Source organism: Amyelois transitella, chromosome 23 (assembly GCF_032362555.1).
Source record: "Amyelois transitella isolate CPQ chromosome 23, ilAmyTran1.1, whole genome shotgun sequence".
NCBI classification, from domain to species: domain Eukaryota; kingdom Metazoa; phylum Arthropoda; class Insecta; order Lepidoptera; family Pyralidae; genus Amyelois; species Amyelois transitella.
The window spans coordinates 2,558,033-2,575,159 of NC_083526.1; the positions used below are offsets into that span (position 1 = coordinate 2,558,033).

At 36.7% G+C, this 17,127-nt stretch overlaps 1 protein-coding gene across 1 annotated transcript in view; it reads right to left on the reverse strand.

The window, feature by feature from the left end:
- The window catches only part of LOC106133053 (disintegrin and metalloproteinase domain-containing protein adm-2), a 61,695-nt gene that overhangs the window by 17,722 nt on the left and 26,846 nt on the right, over positions 1–17,127 (reverse strand). Inside the window, exons 2-3 of the mRNA XM_060950983.1 lie at positions 3,442–3,536; positions 298–453 (exon numbers count right to left, since the gene is read on the reverse strand). Coding sequence (XP_060806966.1) covers positions 298–453; positions 3,442–3,536 — 251 coding nt within the window. The remainder of the gene's footprint in view (positions 1–297; positions 454–3,441; positions 3,537–17,127) is intronic.

Here is a 17,127-nt window from a genome sequence, read left to right on the forward strand (position 1 = left end):
TTAATTTCTCATAGATGTCGTAAAAGGCGATTAGTTAGGATTCTTTTTGTAGGCGGTATGTTAGCAACCTGTCACTATTTGAATCTTAATTCCATCATAAAGCCATACAGCTATACGTGGCCTTTCAGTCTTTTCAAGACAGTTGGCCCTGTCTACCCCGCAAGGGATATTCACGTGATAATACGTATGTACATATGTAGAATTTGGTTAAATCGTGTTATTAACCCAGTTTGATCCAATGCCTTGGGAGTAAGTAACTCATATAACGAACTCTTTGAAAAAAATTAGACACCTTACCTCTTTGTTGGGTTGTCGCACCACCGTTTTCCCCCCCTCCTGGTAGCTGATGGTGTGGTCAGCGGTCACCAGGTCGTAATTCAGCCTTAGGTCCAGAATGTGCCGCTCGCCGTCGACGTCCAGTGTCACCGCCAATTCTGGATGGTGTGCACCACTCTGTAATGATGATGATGATTAAAAAATAGTTAGGTATAAAGAATATTTATTAAAATCATAGTCTAGTCTTCGTATACAATACTAAATTTTCAACGAATTGTGCCGTGTGGGTCCCGGCACCAGTTAAAAAAAAGAATATGACCATGACCACTCTATCTCTTTTCCATGGACGTCGTAAAAGGCGACTAAGGGATAGGTTTATAAACTTGAGATTCGTCTTTTAGGCGATAGGCTAGCAACCTGTCACTATTTGAATCTCAATCGTGGCCTGTCAGTCTTTCAAGACTGTTTGCTCTGTCCACCCCGCAAGGGATATAGACGTGATTATATGAATATGTATGGATGAATGGTGGTCAAAAAAAAAATAAAAACAGCTTTTTCTGTTTTTGACCAAGAAAGCATTTATTTTAGTGGCCCGGATGTGGGAATAAAACAAAAAGGTTTGACATAATTGCTGGTCGATCCATCTCAATCATTGGAGAGGGATCAGAGAACGGACCTTGATGGGGCTGCCCAGAGTAAAACCCATCACGCGACCTCGTCTTATAAAGCGAGAACATCAAGCACCATGCCGATTACAAAACAATCATTTTTCATTTTGATCTAACCGAAATCGAACTTAAACCAAACGCTTTATAAGTAAGATCTTTACTACAGAGGTAATCGAGCGATAACATTTCTGAAACGCGACGCCAGCTCCAAGGCCCGACCAAAGCCGGACGGGCAGACATTATGGACTACCATATCTAGCCAATCCGTATTCATATAAGGATTATTGCAAAAACTATCTGCACAACAAAAGGATATCCTGTCCGCAACGGTAAACACACGGCAGCTATCTAAAACGGCAGTGGCACAGGAAAAACAAACGTGTATCTGAAGAGGAACAATTAAATAATTACGCGGATGCATTGTTCGATTATTTATTGTTTTTTATCTACTAGACAACTAACAAACAAATAAACTTACTTTCGCATTAAAAATACATACATACATATAGTCACGTCTATATCCCTTACGGGGTAGACAGAGCCAATAGTCCCGAAAAGACTGAATGGCCACGTTCAGCTGCTCGGCTTAATGATGGAATTGAGATCCAAATAGTGACAGGTTGTTAGCCCATCGCCTAAAAAAAGGATCGCAATTTTATAAGCCTATCCCTTAGTCGCCTATTACGACATCCATGGGAAAGAGATGGAGTGGTCCTATTCTTTTTGTATTGGTGCCGGGAACCACACGGCGCATTAAAAATATTAGTTGGGATTGTTGCTATTAATTATATTAAGGCAAGGAACAGCGTGATATGGGAATGTTGTGATGTAGGGGGAAGTCCCCCAGTGGCGGACACCTAAGGTTATTTCAAAATAAAACATAAAATATTTAAGGAATGTTTATAAAATTATGACTTATATTAGATAACAAAGTTAGAAATCAAATTAATTTAACAAAAATGCAACCTCTGCTAAAAAATAATTAATACTATCAAACAAACTTTAGTAACAAAAAACATAATTTTAAAAAGTGGCACCTAGTACCGGACGAATATTTGTGCACGCAACTGACACCAGTTTCATCACAGTTATAAATTCTTGAGGGTGTGAATGTTGTACTGTTTTATCAGCTGTTCCAGGTTGTCGTAGAAGAGATCCACTCGTGGTTTGTAAAATCCTACGGGGCGCATCATGCTTGTCGATTCCGGTGTTCTCAACTCAACGAAATGTCAGAATGCCTTTTCATGAAGTCGTAATTTTTTATTGCGACTTTTATTTTTTATTTATCAGCACTGCCTTTTTCTTTATTAAATCGATGAGGAATCCTCATGACTTCAGCTAAGTCGTACGCTAATTTTAGAAACTTCTTTTTCATGAGCGGCATGCATCTATTCGATAAATCTTTAATGTGGTCCACCAAGACTTCTTCGTACTCTGCTAAGAAGGTGTTAGTGAATCTACCTAACTTTGGTTTCATTGTTACTTCTTCTCGATTTAGGGCCTTTATTTAATGTATAGTGCTTTTAGGAATATTGTATCGCATTGCAGCTTGTCTTACACTCAGTTCTTTTGACATAACCTTATCAATAGCAGTTTGTAAGCTCTGTGGATCCCAGGATCCTTTCTTTTTCTTCTCTTCCATTTTAACTATCTTCTTTCTTTTATACTCTAAAACAAAATTAAATAATTAGAATAAAATACGTAATTTCTTACAAGAAATATCAATATGTTTACTGTCCGGCACTAAGGGACGACTTAGTGTCCGGTGCTAAGGGACACACATTTTCGTTTATTAGATGGTACCTACTAAAATTGTTTAAAAGATGTAATAATATTCTACCATTTTACGGATAACAATCGAGTACTGATTTTATCTTTGAATACCACTCAAATGTCAATGCATAAATATACTAGAATTACTTACATTGATATTTAGGTGACGCCGTGATTTCGAGCCTAAAACAGCAAATGGTTACTCCTGCCGCGGCCGTGTGCGTCGCTGGCGAAGCACGGCGCGTGATCTTGTACCTGTGTGCCCCAGCACCCCTTTCACTTGTATTTTGAATCGAACTGATTTGTACTCGCTTGAATAGTACGAGTGTCCGGCGCTAGCTGCCGTCCGGCGTTACGGGACTTCCCCCTAAAGGAGATATAGTGACAGGAATAGGAAAAGGTAAATGCTAATCTTAGCATCTTAGTACCATCTGGTTTGGTCATGTAAAATGGAAAAAAAAAGATTTAAAGTTAAAAACAAATCCCGACCCAAATTTAAGTTATACCCCGCAAGGGATACAGACGTGATCACATGTATGTATTCATGTAAAGAGTACCTTAAACAGACGATATAGCACGGTGAGTCATGAAAATGGGTGAAGCGAAAGAAGTATATGCATGGATTATGACAAGAGGTAAGATGCATACCTATACTCTCCGACAAACTTGCGTGATTTTATGTATATAGGTATGGTGTTTTTAACAAGTGGAAAAGGATAGTCACCTCGTCTCTTGTCGTAGATATCTCCCTTTTGGTCCTGCCATGGAGTACCACTGGTTGCACGAGTCTATGCCGGCTGAAGTCTCTGGCTGGACTTCCTGAAAATAAAGAAAATAATATTTATATGATACTTATATTTCTTGTAAGTCATAATGCTTTTTATCATAAAAATATAAAACACAACATAAAATGAGGTTTATCCCTAAATGAGATTTAATAAATAATGCAATATAAAAATAAAATAAGTTTATAGATTGTCGTGTGGTTACCGGCACTAAAGAATACCACTCAATCTCTCTCCCATGGATGTTGTAAAAGACGATTAAGGGATAGGCTAATGAACTAGGGATTCTTCTTGTAGGCTGAACGTGGCCTATCACTGGTTGCGAGACTGTTGGCTCTGTCTACGCCGCAAGGAATATAGATGTGATTATACGTACGTATGTATGTAATATAGACTTTAAGATGAAAGAATCAAGAAAAATAAGTTCTCGCGCGGGCGAAGTTGCGGCTAAAAGCTAGTAGTAGTAAATAAAAAGTGCCTGCATACAATAAAAATAATCAGAAAACATTCTGAGAGAACAGGAAACGTGCCAAGAGATAAAATGATTCATTAGCGGAATATTTTATTTGCGTATTGTTGCAATACAATCTCTTTGTTCGTTGCATAAAATTATGCACAACGGCTTGTCTAACGGGAAAATAAGTTCGTGTAAATAGTCATTATCATAAAGATTTTTTATGAAATTAAAAAAGAAAATGAATAATCAATAGTTCCGCTATAAAACTTAAAAGTTTGTGAGTATGTCAGGATGTCAGTATGGATGTTTGTTGCTCTTTCACGCAAAAGCTACTGAACCGATTACGATGAAATTTGGTATGTAGGTAGCTGAAGACCCAGAATAACATATAGGCTACTTTTGGAGTCCCCGAGGGATTGATTGGGTTTCCATGGCGACGAAGTCGCGGGCGGCCTCTAGTTCGCACATAAATGGGGCGCTGTGAATGGTTGGATCAACACAATAAGAACGAATCTTCGTCAACCATTACCTTAGATCGTATGTAACATCTAAGAACATTTTCTGGGTTAAATCTTCTGAAATACGAATAAAAGGTACCTACTTGCAAGTTGTACCTAGGAACGGTCATTGTTTACTTTGTTACAATTCCCAAGACTGGATAAAGCATGAACTGAATTTATGACGTGTTTAATAGCTCATACGAGTATGAAAATAGACAGAGTAGCAAAAGAAAATGTTGCAAAAATCAAAAGGTAGTTATTACAAGGGAGGCAATTAAGAAAACTATTAAAATCTTGGCCAAAATCTACAATGTGGACGGATAACTCGACATTTTCAAATAAAAAAAGGAATTATTTAAAAACAAAACATGACAAACGATTCACACCATTTAACATAATCTCATTATTAAAATGTAGTAATTATACAAGTACCGATTATGGATTGAATGAATAATTCAATATGTATAATAAAATTCAATGTAAAAATAAATGCGGTTAGCAAAGCGCGTTTAATCCGCTTAGGTAGTATTAACTGAGTAAGGTTTCCGTAATCGGGAAAGGTAAGGTACATGGGACATGTAAAGCTGGGGGTATAGTATAGTTTTTATAGTTAAAGGGTTTGCAAATGCAAAACTTCTAAGGAGATTTGAAGCTAGTTCGCCGCTCTTAAAAGTCTAAATAAGATGATTAAAACGGTCAAATATTCGAACATAAGTATGTTCTTTTTTTTGAAAGATTTGTATGTAGTTCTTATTTGTCTATAGTTATCAGTTTAGGGATATCCGAGTTTAAACATATGATTTAAAAACATAAGCGTCAATTCTGTTTGAACAAAATTAAGAAGATTGATAGTAGCATCCCTATAAAGCTTCCGCATCCGTAATTTTTTTTAAACCTTTGTGGAAATATTCTGGAATTTCCAATTGCAAAGATTTTCGTAGTAAGATACGATAATAACAAAAAGCTAGGTTCACTATCATATTATAATAAATTTTGTTTATTTAGGTAATATAAAATTACAGCATTAAACAATGTTTATAGTTGATTGACAGCCCTAACACAAACATTACCTAGGATCAACGACCTGTCTCGTTTACAGCTTTACAAACAAACACACGAGCAACATCTGTTGGTTATACTGAAATCTCCGTTTATATCAATCATACGTAGAATTACGTGCCGTGTGTTAAAGCCGTGTGGTTCCCGGCAAAGCCGTGTGGTTCCCGGCACCATTACAAAAGAATAGGACCACTCCATCTCTTTCCCACGGATGTCGTAAGAGCCGACTAAGGGATAGACTTGGGATTCCTCTTTAATGTAAATCCCTGCCAATCTAAGGTCTGCCGCGCCGATGGATGCATGGCTAGGGGCGAGCCTAGTCTCGAGCGTGCCACTTCCGCCATGGGGTTGGGCGACCCCCAGGTAATGGCTAGCCTTACCCTGGCATGCGGGGCTCTGCTGGGGCGGACAAAATTTTTCCCTAGCGTCTCGTGGGAATCGCATTATGAACCTTAAAAAGCATATAAATGGCGGCGATGGTGTCCGCACCCCATCACGTCTCGTTCCCGGCGGGAGCGGTATGCGGTCTGCTGAAAGCCGCTTTGCGACGATGAATGTAAGAGGAGGAATGAAGGATAAGATTGAGGAAGTATGCCAGATGATGGATGAAAGACGTTTGGATGTGTTGTGCGTGAATGAAACGAAGCGGAAAGGATGCGACGCGACGCAGCACGGCCCTTACACGGCGTATTGGTCTGGAATTTCCAGTACCAGCCGAGGCTGTCAAGGGGTCGGTCTAATTCTTTCTGCACGAATGGCTGAGTGCGTGAATGAGTATGAGTGTGTCAGCCCTCGTCTTCTATGGATTAGGCTGAAAGTTGGAATCACTCGGATCTTCGTTCTAGGTGTTTATGCACCTTGGGATGTGGGTTCGAGGGGTACAACATCAGCAAAAAGCGAAAACGAGGAGTTCTGGAATAGTGTAAGAGAAGTATTGAAAGTTACCAAGCCAAATGAGAAGATTATTATGTTAGGTGATTTTAATGGATGGGTGGGTGTAAAGCGTGATGGATATGAAAAGGTGCTTGGTGCGTTTGGTGACGAAAAGGTGAATGATAATGGAAGAAGTGTATTAGAAATTTGTCTAGAGTGGGATCTTTTTGTGTCGAACTCAATGTTTCAACATAAAGAGATCCACACCTACACAAGAGTGGAAGGTATTTTAAAAAGTATGATAGACTTTGTGATTGTAGATGAAAGATTGAAGAACAAAGTGCTGGATACCCGTGCATATCGCGGTGCTGGCATTGACTCGGACCATTTACTGGTGATATCCCGGATAAGGGGTATCTTCAATCGCTGGCGGCACAGGGTAAGGGAGCAAACCAGCGCTTTGGAAAGAGTAAAAGTAGAAAATTTGCAAGATATGGATGTAGGTAAGAAGTATATTAATAGACTGAAGGATGAATTTGAAGATTTAGAGGAAATGAGCGATATTGAAGATGGATGGAAGGAATTTAAAGAAAGAATTGTGAAAGTAGCTGTTGAAGTGTGTGGTGTAAGTAGAAGAAGGAAAGGAAAAAATCACAAAAATGCGTGGATGAGTAAAGATGTGCAAGAACTTGTGCGATTAAAGAAGAAAGCATGGCTGGATTTGTTAGCAGCAAAAGCTAACTTAAGAATGCAAGAGGTTATAGATGAAGATGTGAATGAAGCACGTAAGGAATATAAGAAAATGAAAGATTTGGTTAAGAAAGCTGTGATTAGAAAGAAAGAAGAGTATAAAGAGGATTTTGATAAAAGGCTATCAGAAGACTTTCAGTCAAATCTGAAAGTATTCTGGAAATCCGTAAGGTCAGCCCGAGGAAATACTATAACCAGAGAGCTGACTAGGATCAGATGCCAGGATGGTAGCGTTGTGAAAGGAGAAGAATGTGTACTAAAGATATGGAAGGACTATTTTGAAAGTTTATTTGAAAAAAAGGAAGGAAATAAGAAAGATTTCTGCTATAGCGAAGAAAAAGAGAATGAGATGGAAGGCGAAATTGAAATGTTCGAAATTGTGGAAGCACTTAAGAGTATGAAAGCGGGAAAGGCTGCTGGGTGTGATAGAGTGTCGGTCGAGATGCTTAAAGCAGGAAAAGGCGTAGTAGCTAGTCAGTTGTACTGCCTTTTCAATTTGTGTTGGAAAAGCGGCCGAGTACCAAAAGATTGGTGTAAAGCTGTTATCGTGCCACTTTACAAAGGAAAAGGGTCACAGCTGGACTGCAAAAATTATCGTGGTATAAGCCTGCTTAGCGTCGTCGGCAAATTGTATGCTAAGGTATTGATTAATAGAGTCAGGAATGAAACTGATGACAAAATATGGGATGCTCAAGCGGGATTTCGAAAGGGAATGGGATGTACTGATCAGGTCTTTTCCTTGCGGTGCATAGCCGAAAAGTTTTTGGCCAAGAGTCAAAAAGTCTATTGCACATTCGTAGATCTGGAAAAGGCCTATGACAGAGTTGAGAGGAATGAATTGTGGTCAGCACTTTCTATGCATGGGGTGAGCAGTCTCTTAATACGAGCACTGAAATCCTTATATGAGGATTCGAGTGCTTGTGTCAGGATAAACGGAGCGCACACTGAGTGGTTTAAGATTGAGAAAGGCGTTAGGCAAGGATGTGTTGCGTCACCGTGGCTGTTCAACCTATTTATGGATAGCTGTTTGACAGATTTGAAAGAGTCTAAAAGTGGATTAAGGATGAATGAGTTACTCGTCAAATGTCTGCTCTATGCCGACGATCAGGTTATACTGGCGTCATCAGCGGAGGAGTTACAGGAGATGGTAAACTGTATGCATGAAGCTTTAAAAGAGAAAGGAATGAAAGTGAACGTAAGTAAAACTAAAACACTGGTTTTTGAAATGGAGAAAGAAATGACAGCATGTAATATTTTGATTGGAGGAGAAAAAGTGGAGCAAGTGAAAGAGTTTGTATATCTAGGATCAAAGTTTACATCAGATGGCAAGTATGATAGTGATATTGAAAGGAGAGTGAACGCGGGGAACATGGTGAATGGAGCTTTGCATGCCTTTATGAGCAGTCAGAAACTATCCAAAAAGGCTCGACTGGCTGTGCACAGGGGCGTGTTGGTCCCGACATTAATGTATGGGAGTGAAAGTTGGGTATGGCAAAAGAAGCATGAAAGCAGAATAAATGCAGTGGAAATGAGAGCGTTAAGGAGTATGATGGGTGTGAAATTGAGTGACAGGATAAGGAACAGCGTGATAAGGGAATGTTGTGATGTGAAAGAAGATGTAGTTACAGGAATAGAAAAGGGTATGTTAAGATGGTTCGGTCATGTGGAGAGGATGAATGAAAGCAGGTTGACTAAGCAGATATACAAGGAGAGTGTGGAGGGAAAGGTCGGAGTGGGAAGACCTAGACGAACGTATCTTGATCAAATTAAGGACGTCCTGGTAAAGGGTCAGGTCAAAAGTACCCGAAACCGCCGAGCTTGTATGAAGAGAGTTATGAATGTGGACGAAGCGAAAGAAGTATGCAGAGATCGTGGCAAGTGGAAAGAGGTAGTCTCTGCCTACCCCTCCGGGAATGAGGCGTGATTTTATGTATGTATGTATGTATGTATACGTAGAATTATGGTTTTACTGCCTACGTGTAAAGATTTGTAAATTATGAATACAATACGGACAATCGTTGGTTTGGATGGTAAGAACAATATAGAGTAAATTTCTATAGACATTTGTAGGCTTTCAGTCTTCAGACAAGACTTCAAAAATTTTTATTGCGTTTTTGTTGGAGATGAATTTCCTGGAACAGGCTTACGCGTGTGACAGAATGAATGAAATAATTGTTTTTTGAATAATCATTGCAATTCAGAACTTGGACTGGAGGATGGAGGCTGACCTACAAAAGGATTAACTTGTTATGTCATATGGCACAAAAACTATAATATTCTTGGATATGAATGTAATTTCGCATATCACAAAGAATATTATTCTCAATTTCTCATATATATATGTATATGACGCGGAAAGCATTAATATAAGTCTCGTTTTTATTTTTGATCCTATCAACTTCCAACGGGTCCTTTGTTTTTTTACACACATTTTTTTTAATCTCCATACAAGCTACCAGTATCCGTCTACAATTACATTATGAATGAGATGAAGTGCCTAAAACTGCGCGCAGTGTCTCCCGCGTGGCACACTTCTTAATTTCTGTGGCATATTTGGTTTGGCCAATTTGGTCTTTATTTATAGTCTATCTGGTGTCTGTGTTTTAAGTGGTATGACTAATCAACACATGTGGTAGGTATTCGTGTATGTTGGATTAAAAAATGTCCTATATTTGAGGCCTAATACCTTTAGTATTAAGAGACTAAGAATTTCCGCTTGGCACGGCCTTGTAAGAATCTTTTTTCACTGTAATTATGTTGTTTTTTGATAATGAGTGTAAAAAGACAATTAATAATTGAAGAACTCGTTTTGGAATATCCTTGGTTGTTAATCAAAGACGACCCTTGTTAACACTCTTTCACAAATAAACAACTTCATAGAAATCGAGTTAAAAAAATAACAAGTAATTTGATAAATTTCAACAACTTAGTAACCGCTTCACTTGACCCGTAACTAAGTGTAAGACATGTCTACTTAACGAAGCAACTTAGCGAAGTGTAACTAGAACAAACAACTATTATAAGCCGTTGATAACTTGAGAAGCGCATTGATAAAACTTATTTATAACAGGATACCATTATCCTGTTTGTTTTACACGAGACTTCAGATAAGTGATGGCGAAATGTTATACAAAGCCTTAATCTGATAAATGGAAACTAAAGTTTATCGATGAGACAGTTGTACCGAAAAAAAATAAGCCCAGTAGAGGAGCAAGAAAAGAAAATACAATAGGTAAGTTTATTTCGTTAATTATGAGTAATTTTTAAAGATAAATAAAACTCAACGGTGTCTGTCTGTTCGCGATAAACGCCAGAACTACTACAGTCAATACACCAATCCAAGTGTAGTAAGACAAACAAAACAATTATGATTTAATCTGCTTTAAAATAAACAGGTTAAATTGAGAACGTGATGGACACCACAAGAACAACAAAAGATTGAAACGCCTTACTGTTCTAGAAATAGAAAACAAAAGAAGAAATGTTGTTGATAGATGTTGGCCGATTCTAAGACCTACTCAATATGCTTACAAAATTTCATGAGAGAACGAACATTGTGACGCGAGAATTTTATGTACTCGTACATATATAAAATGACAAGCGGCCCGTGATATTGCCTATAACACAACACCCGCAGATAATGTACCTTTTTAGCGGTAAAATAACTTTTAATTAGAGGTTTAGTATTTCCAAATATGAGGACTTATAAACAAATAATTAAAGTAACAAACTTAACCTCTTTCTGATATAAGTACAGATAAAAAAAATATATATTTTAAAATGTACATTACTGAGATTCCAATTCTAAGTTAAAACGTCCAATAACAAAAAACATTCACTGTCTGTATATAAATATTTATCAACTGCCATAAAGAACCAGGTTTTTCACAAGTCCATCTCCGAAGCATTCCGCGATCGTACTTACATATAATTAGTAGTGAAAATGTATGAATTGTGCAATAAATCAGGGAGAAAAACCCGTGTCTAGGATCTTGACATTCGTTTGTTTGTTTATGGAGTGGAGACGCCGGTTGGTTGGACACGTTTTTACTGAAAAAATAGTTGGCTCTTAGATGCTTCTATGTTCTTTTGTTCATTGAATACTTTTAAAGCTATAGCGGCATCGGACTTGACGGTGGACACATCATAATTCTTGGTAATATTTTACTTGAAGCCATTGATTGAAAGGATATAAGAAGATTGTATAAGTACTTTAATAACTTGGTAAACATAATACTTAAATTAGTGGCTGTAATTGCAAATTTTAGTCGATTTTCACATTCATATAAGCTCACGAGCTTTTATAAAGAATCAAGTTACAATTTCATACAAATAATCAAAGTTTTATTGATCAAAATTTTATGTACTTACTGACATAGGGAATTGTTTTCTTAATTTACTTTGTTTTAATTTCGTTACATAATTATAAATATAAACTAATAATCCGTATAAGAACAACATAGAGTAGATGAATATTAAGTTCATAGCATGCTAATAGCATCTTCAACCAAGTCAAGTTTTTTTAAGTTTATGGAAAAAATACTTCCAAGAGGAATCCTTACGTGTACTATTTCTTTAGAGACATGTACCAGGAAATTATCTACATTCAGTGACACACATGACATTATCAACGTTATCAAAGTGCAGTGACAGGCCAAATCCGGCCCTGACCAGCCTGCATTTCGAGGTCGCCATGCTATAATCCAATTCCGTAGTGCACATGACAATAATGCGTCATTCGTCATTTACATAACAGAAATAACAGATGCGTGGCTAAAGCTACTGCCCCATATGACGAGACCGGAGCTCCATTGTCCTGGCTTCACCCAGCCAACCTTGACTAAAACAACGTGCAGCTATTTCGATGAATACAGAACCGTATTCAGGCCTAATAAGAGTTGTTGGCATTGAACCGTGATGGCTATGGGTCATTTTAGCAGGGTCATTGACTTCATTTAGAAGGGTGAAAATAATTATTTGCCGGTTGTGAGTATTGATGGGGTGCCTGATGTAGTAAATATTAAAATCATTCTATTAGCATATATTTATGACAAGAGAGTTATGAAAATTAAGTAAAATGCACCCCACGCTTTTTACTCTGATTTAAATTGTTTTGTTTATAAATTTAATTTTGTTATAATTTTAATCCGAGGTAATTACTACTACAACTGACTATAATTGATTGTTCGACTTGCTACTACTGAATTCCTTTGTCATTAATTTTTATTTTCTATTTTTTAGTTTGATTAGCAATAAAAGCGTAGTTTTTTAGTTTTTTTTTAAACTATAATTTATTTTCTATTTTTTAGTTCGATTTGCAATAAAACAGGTAGTTTTTTAGTTTTTTTATACAATTATTTTTTGGAAGTTAACACTTCTGGTATAACTATCTTACTAGAAAAGACTTTCGCAACCATGCGCCCATCGCCGGAGGCTTTTTCACAACTAACTTTCTTAAAGTTATATGTGGCCTGATTGGATTAAATCTCATAATATTCTGATCATCATGATTCTTTTTAAGGCGATGGGCTTGCAACCTGTCACTATTTGAATCTCAATTCTATCTTAAAGCCAAATAGCCGAACGTGGCCTATCAGTCTTTACAAGACTGTTGGCTCTGTCTACCCCGCAAGGGATATAGACGTGATTATATGTATGTATGTATGTATGATGATTGTTAAACCCAGTTGAAAAGAATTTTATAGTGATAAATCACTGTTAATAATATTTTTGACTATCCAGCAAACGTAATAATTTTCGATTGTGGCCTTGCCAGGAATCAAACCACAAGATTAAGAGGCAGATTGATACAGGAACAAAAATATTTCAAACATACCTCCACTGCCTTTACAACCAGGAACACAACAAAGTTTATCTGAAGACATCGTGGCACTTTTGTTGTAAAATCTGTCTTTCACAAAAACAAACACAAACTTGGGACTCCTATCTCAAATAATAAGGTACTTTTTACAGGAGTCCTATCTCAAAATATCTGCACAACACAGTAAACACAGTCAGAGTCCAATCTCAGATGATAAAATCACACGAATATCCGGAAGAACAAAGCTCGACTCAACGGAAGATTCCAAACTCAAAATAACGACAAGTTATCAGCACAAAACAAAGTGCAAATAGGTAAATACACAGGCACCGGTAAAAAAACAACAGAAAGAAAGTTTACAGGTGTTCGAATCGAATTCAATCAAAACTTACTGCAAAACTTATTTGACATAAACTGTCACTCATTTTCCAAACGAGTATTACAGTGTTGCTATTATAAATAGGCAAAAGATACCTAATGTTAATTCAAGAATTGCATTAATATGTTAAATACGTATTAAATATCGCAAAGTTCTGTAGGTAGTAACTTTATTCTTGTATTATTGTAAATTTAGTTGTTCAATTTTCATTTATTACTTTTGTTTTATTACTTATATATTTTTTATTGTTTTAAAATATTCTACTAATTCTACTATTGTTTCTAATGGTAATTCTAAATGGAGCAATGCGATGAAATAAAGAAGCCTCAGGTTAATAGTAACATTATATGGAAATATATTACATCTCTTTTTGACTCATTATACGTCAGAACTTCTTGGTTTCTTGTATGGAGATTACTGGCACTGGTGCTATCTCTGTCTCTCTTACTCTCATACGAAGGATCTAAAAATGAATTTATTAATCCTGGCAATTTTAATAAGGATAATGAGAAACTCTTATCAAAATATTGCATTGTCATCGGTCCTTGATACGTGTGCAAAGTTCCAAGTTGATCAGATGTTTAGAAATCAGTGAAAATTAAGCTCAAAGATTCCGTTACATACATACATACATACATACATACATACAACCCAAGCTAATAAAAGCGTAGTAAAAAAAAGAAATACTTTTATTTGTTGTTTGACAGAGCCCTGTTTTTAAGAGTAATAATTGGTATAATTAGTCTCTTATAATCCCGAATTCATTGCGTAGGTTGAACTATAAGTACCTCCAATTATAACAAACTACCAATAAATCTGTTATCACCAAATACAAATATTATTATATAATACAGCGCATCTTGAACTCTCCCAATGCACTACAGGATTTCATTTGAACAGTTAAAACGCCTTCATATCATATCCGAGAACGGATATCATCTTATTCCGGCGACATGTTCTTTTTTTGTTCACAGTCCCAAAGCAGAAGGTTCGAGGTAGAAAATAAATATAAAACGCGTGTTGGTCTTTTTTTTTTAATTTTTTACGGACGATGACGCACGCCCTGTGAACTTCCTGCCATTGTGAGAATATCATTAGGGTGTCGTTTGTCTGTCTGTCTGTGCTTTTACTGGCAGGATCAGTTTTTTAAATCTTCACTTGTGTATTCTTTATGTTTTGGACAGTTCCACTAACAATTTTGTTTGTTATTCCTTTGCAGCTGAGTAAAAAACTAATATAACACAAACAATTTTTTGAGTGAAACTTCCAAACAATTTTTTTTTTATATTTTGTACGCATTTTTAGTTTATTATTCGATAACGCGTTCAAAATATCCGAAAATAAAATTTATGATCTTCACTGAGGCAAATAAATCAGGGGCACTGACAAAATCATGTATAAAGTTAACGGTATTTATACTCTTTCTCTGTGGGTAATTGTCATTCTATACCTTGTATTGGTCAATGTACCGCTAGGACAGACCTTCCCACGATGACTATACACTGTGGTGTACAAAGAACAATCTGTGTGCCAGTATCGTTTTGAGAAATAAACAAGCATATGTGATTCGCGTGGTTGATCACATATGAAAAAGTACCAAGTCGAAAAGTTGTAGAGTCAGTCCCTCGATGGCTGGATCCTGGCTTGTTACTGTCGGTATTTCCTCATCTCACTAGGCTGGCCGAGACCACGATCTTCCTTATGTCAGGATTCTTTTACTCGAAGCAACACCCTGTCTCAAGCCGAGGCTAAACCTCGATCGACCCAATAGAAAGTAAAGAATGAAGGCCAGATTAATCAGGTATGAATACAAAAAAGAAAAGAAACTTGAGTGAACAAGGTCTTGCAGAGCTTTTCGAAATTGCCAATCAGAACCGACCTTTGATCTCTTACAGATAAAATAGATGCGAGTCTGACAAGTGCATATTATTACCATTACTGAAAGTAAAAATAATAATGCAAGCAAATATAGCTAAATCGCACGCCTTAAATCTATACAATATAGATTTAATCCTTTATTTTGAATCACAAAATAGTCTTTTTCTTTTTCGTGGCTCATGACATCCTCACCTTATTGGCCGGCGTATTTATTCATCATATTGTACACACAAGACATCCTCATAACATCAATAGGTAAATACTATGATTAGCACCTGTGGCGCCATGACATTGCGAAGGTGTTTTGATGAGTCATCTCAGAGCTGATCACTGAATGGGTGAATCATTTTTCCCGCGATTTCTTCTAACGTTCTCCGAATCGCAATGAGACATGATGGCACCTACTTCCTGTTTTTTATGATTTTAGGATATCGGCAATTCTTGATGCTGAATTAATTTGATAAGTTAATGAAATTTTTATATCGTTTTAAGTGCACATGTATTCATTTATTCATATGTATTCATCGATCTTACACACACACACACATCATTTCTTTACGGGGTTGACCGAGCCAACAGTCGCAAGGTTAGCTGTATGATTTATTTATGAAATTGAGATTAAATCGATCAAAAATACAAATACGTTCGCAATCGTGCATGTTTCAGATAGTACATAAGAAACAAGAAAAACGTACTGGATAAAGCAAAATGAGTTAAAGTGTATAAGAAATGAATGCTTCTATTATGACTAATGGTGCAATACTGAAATAATAAATAAGAGATGCAGTGATTCACTGTTATCAAAGGTTATCGCGTCACTTACACATACGGACCTGATTTAAAAGGATTCATTGAATCAATGGTCTTTGTAATTTCGAGACCTCCGTGGCGTTGCAGAGCGTCTTACAGTATGTAATCGATAAAGAACTTTTTGCCGACCCCAGGTCCCGAGGGTGCAACTGGGAACACAGCATGATGAGAAAGAGGGCACTGCACTTTCAGACTTACTTTATCATGATGCTGACTCCGACACTAGAGCGTTTCTGTAACTAGTTTTTGGAGTATGCATGACCCAGTGGTGTCCATGGTGACGATGTTTTGAGGTGGAGAGAAGGGCTCACCACGGTTATCATTGAGAATGCTAACGACCGATTATGTTATCAGCCTCTTAGCAATAGTTAAGAGCGCGGTGAAATATCTACGGGCTTCTTCTTCATATATATATAACCCATAAGTTAATAACAAATTCGGATGCAACGTTTGGAAATAAGGGTTTAAAGCATTTTGTGCACCGACAGGACAACCTTTTTTGTATGTAAAATTTATAAAAAATAAAGAAATAAACATAATAACAAAATAAAAAAAGAACTTTTGTCTATTTATCTTGTATTTTATCTAGTAATCCTGAAAAAAGGTCGAATGTTTTAGTAGTTCATAAAGTAATAAGTCACTTGGAAAATGATGTATCAATCAAAAATGTAAAAATAATATAAAAATAAAGATGTAAAAAAAAACAGTGGTCAATACTTTGAATGTTCTTAAGAAGGATAATTATGTGGTGAACCAACACTTAGCTTCGGTTGCCATGTTATTAAATAACCAAGTCACACATTCTCTATAAAGGTCAAACTTGAAACTAAGTCTATCAATCTTGTACCGTTTTTTTGTCCAGGTTTCTCGGCACTGAGCAGGTAAACGAACGAAGGTCACGAGATCAAGAGAGCCTATATGCCTTGGGCTAAAATACATTAACCTACATTTCAAAAAGTTGGCTAAAGATCTAGCTTTAATTATGGAAGCAAAGGTTATAAGATATTATACTCGTATATGTATTTTTTTTGCAACGTGATGGCAGTTGGTGGAGGTTATAGGTACGTGTAGTATCTAGGTATAATTCAATTCTTTGGT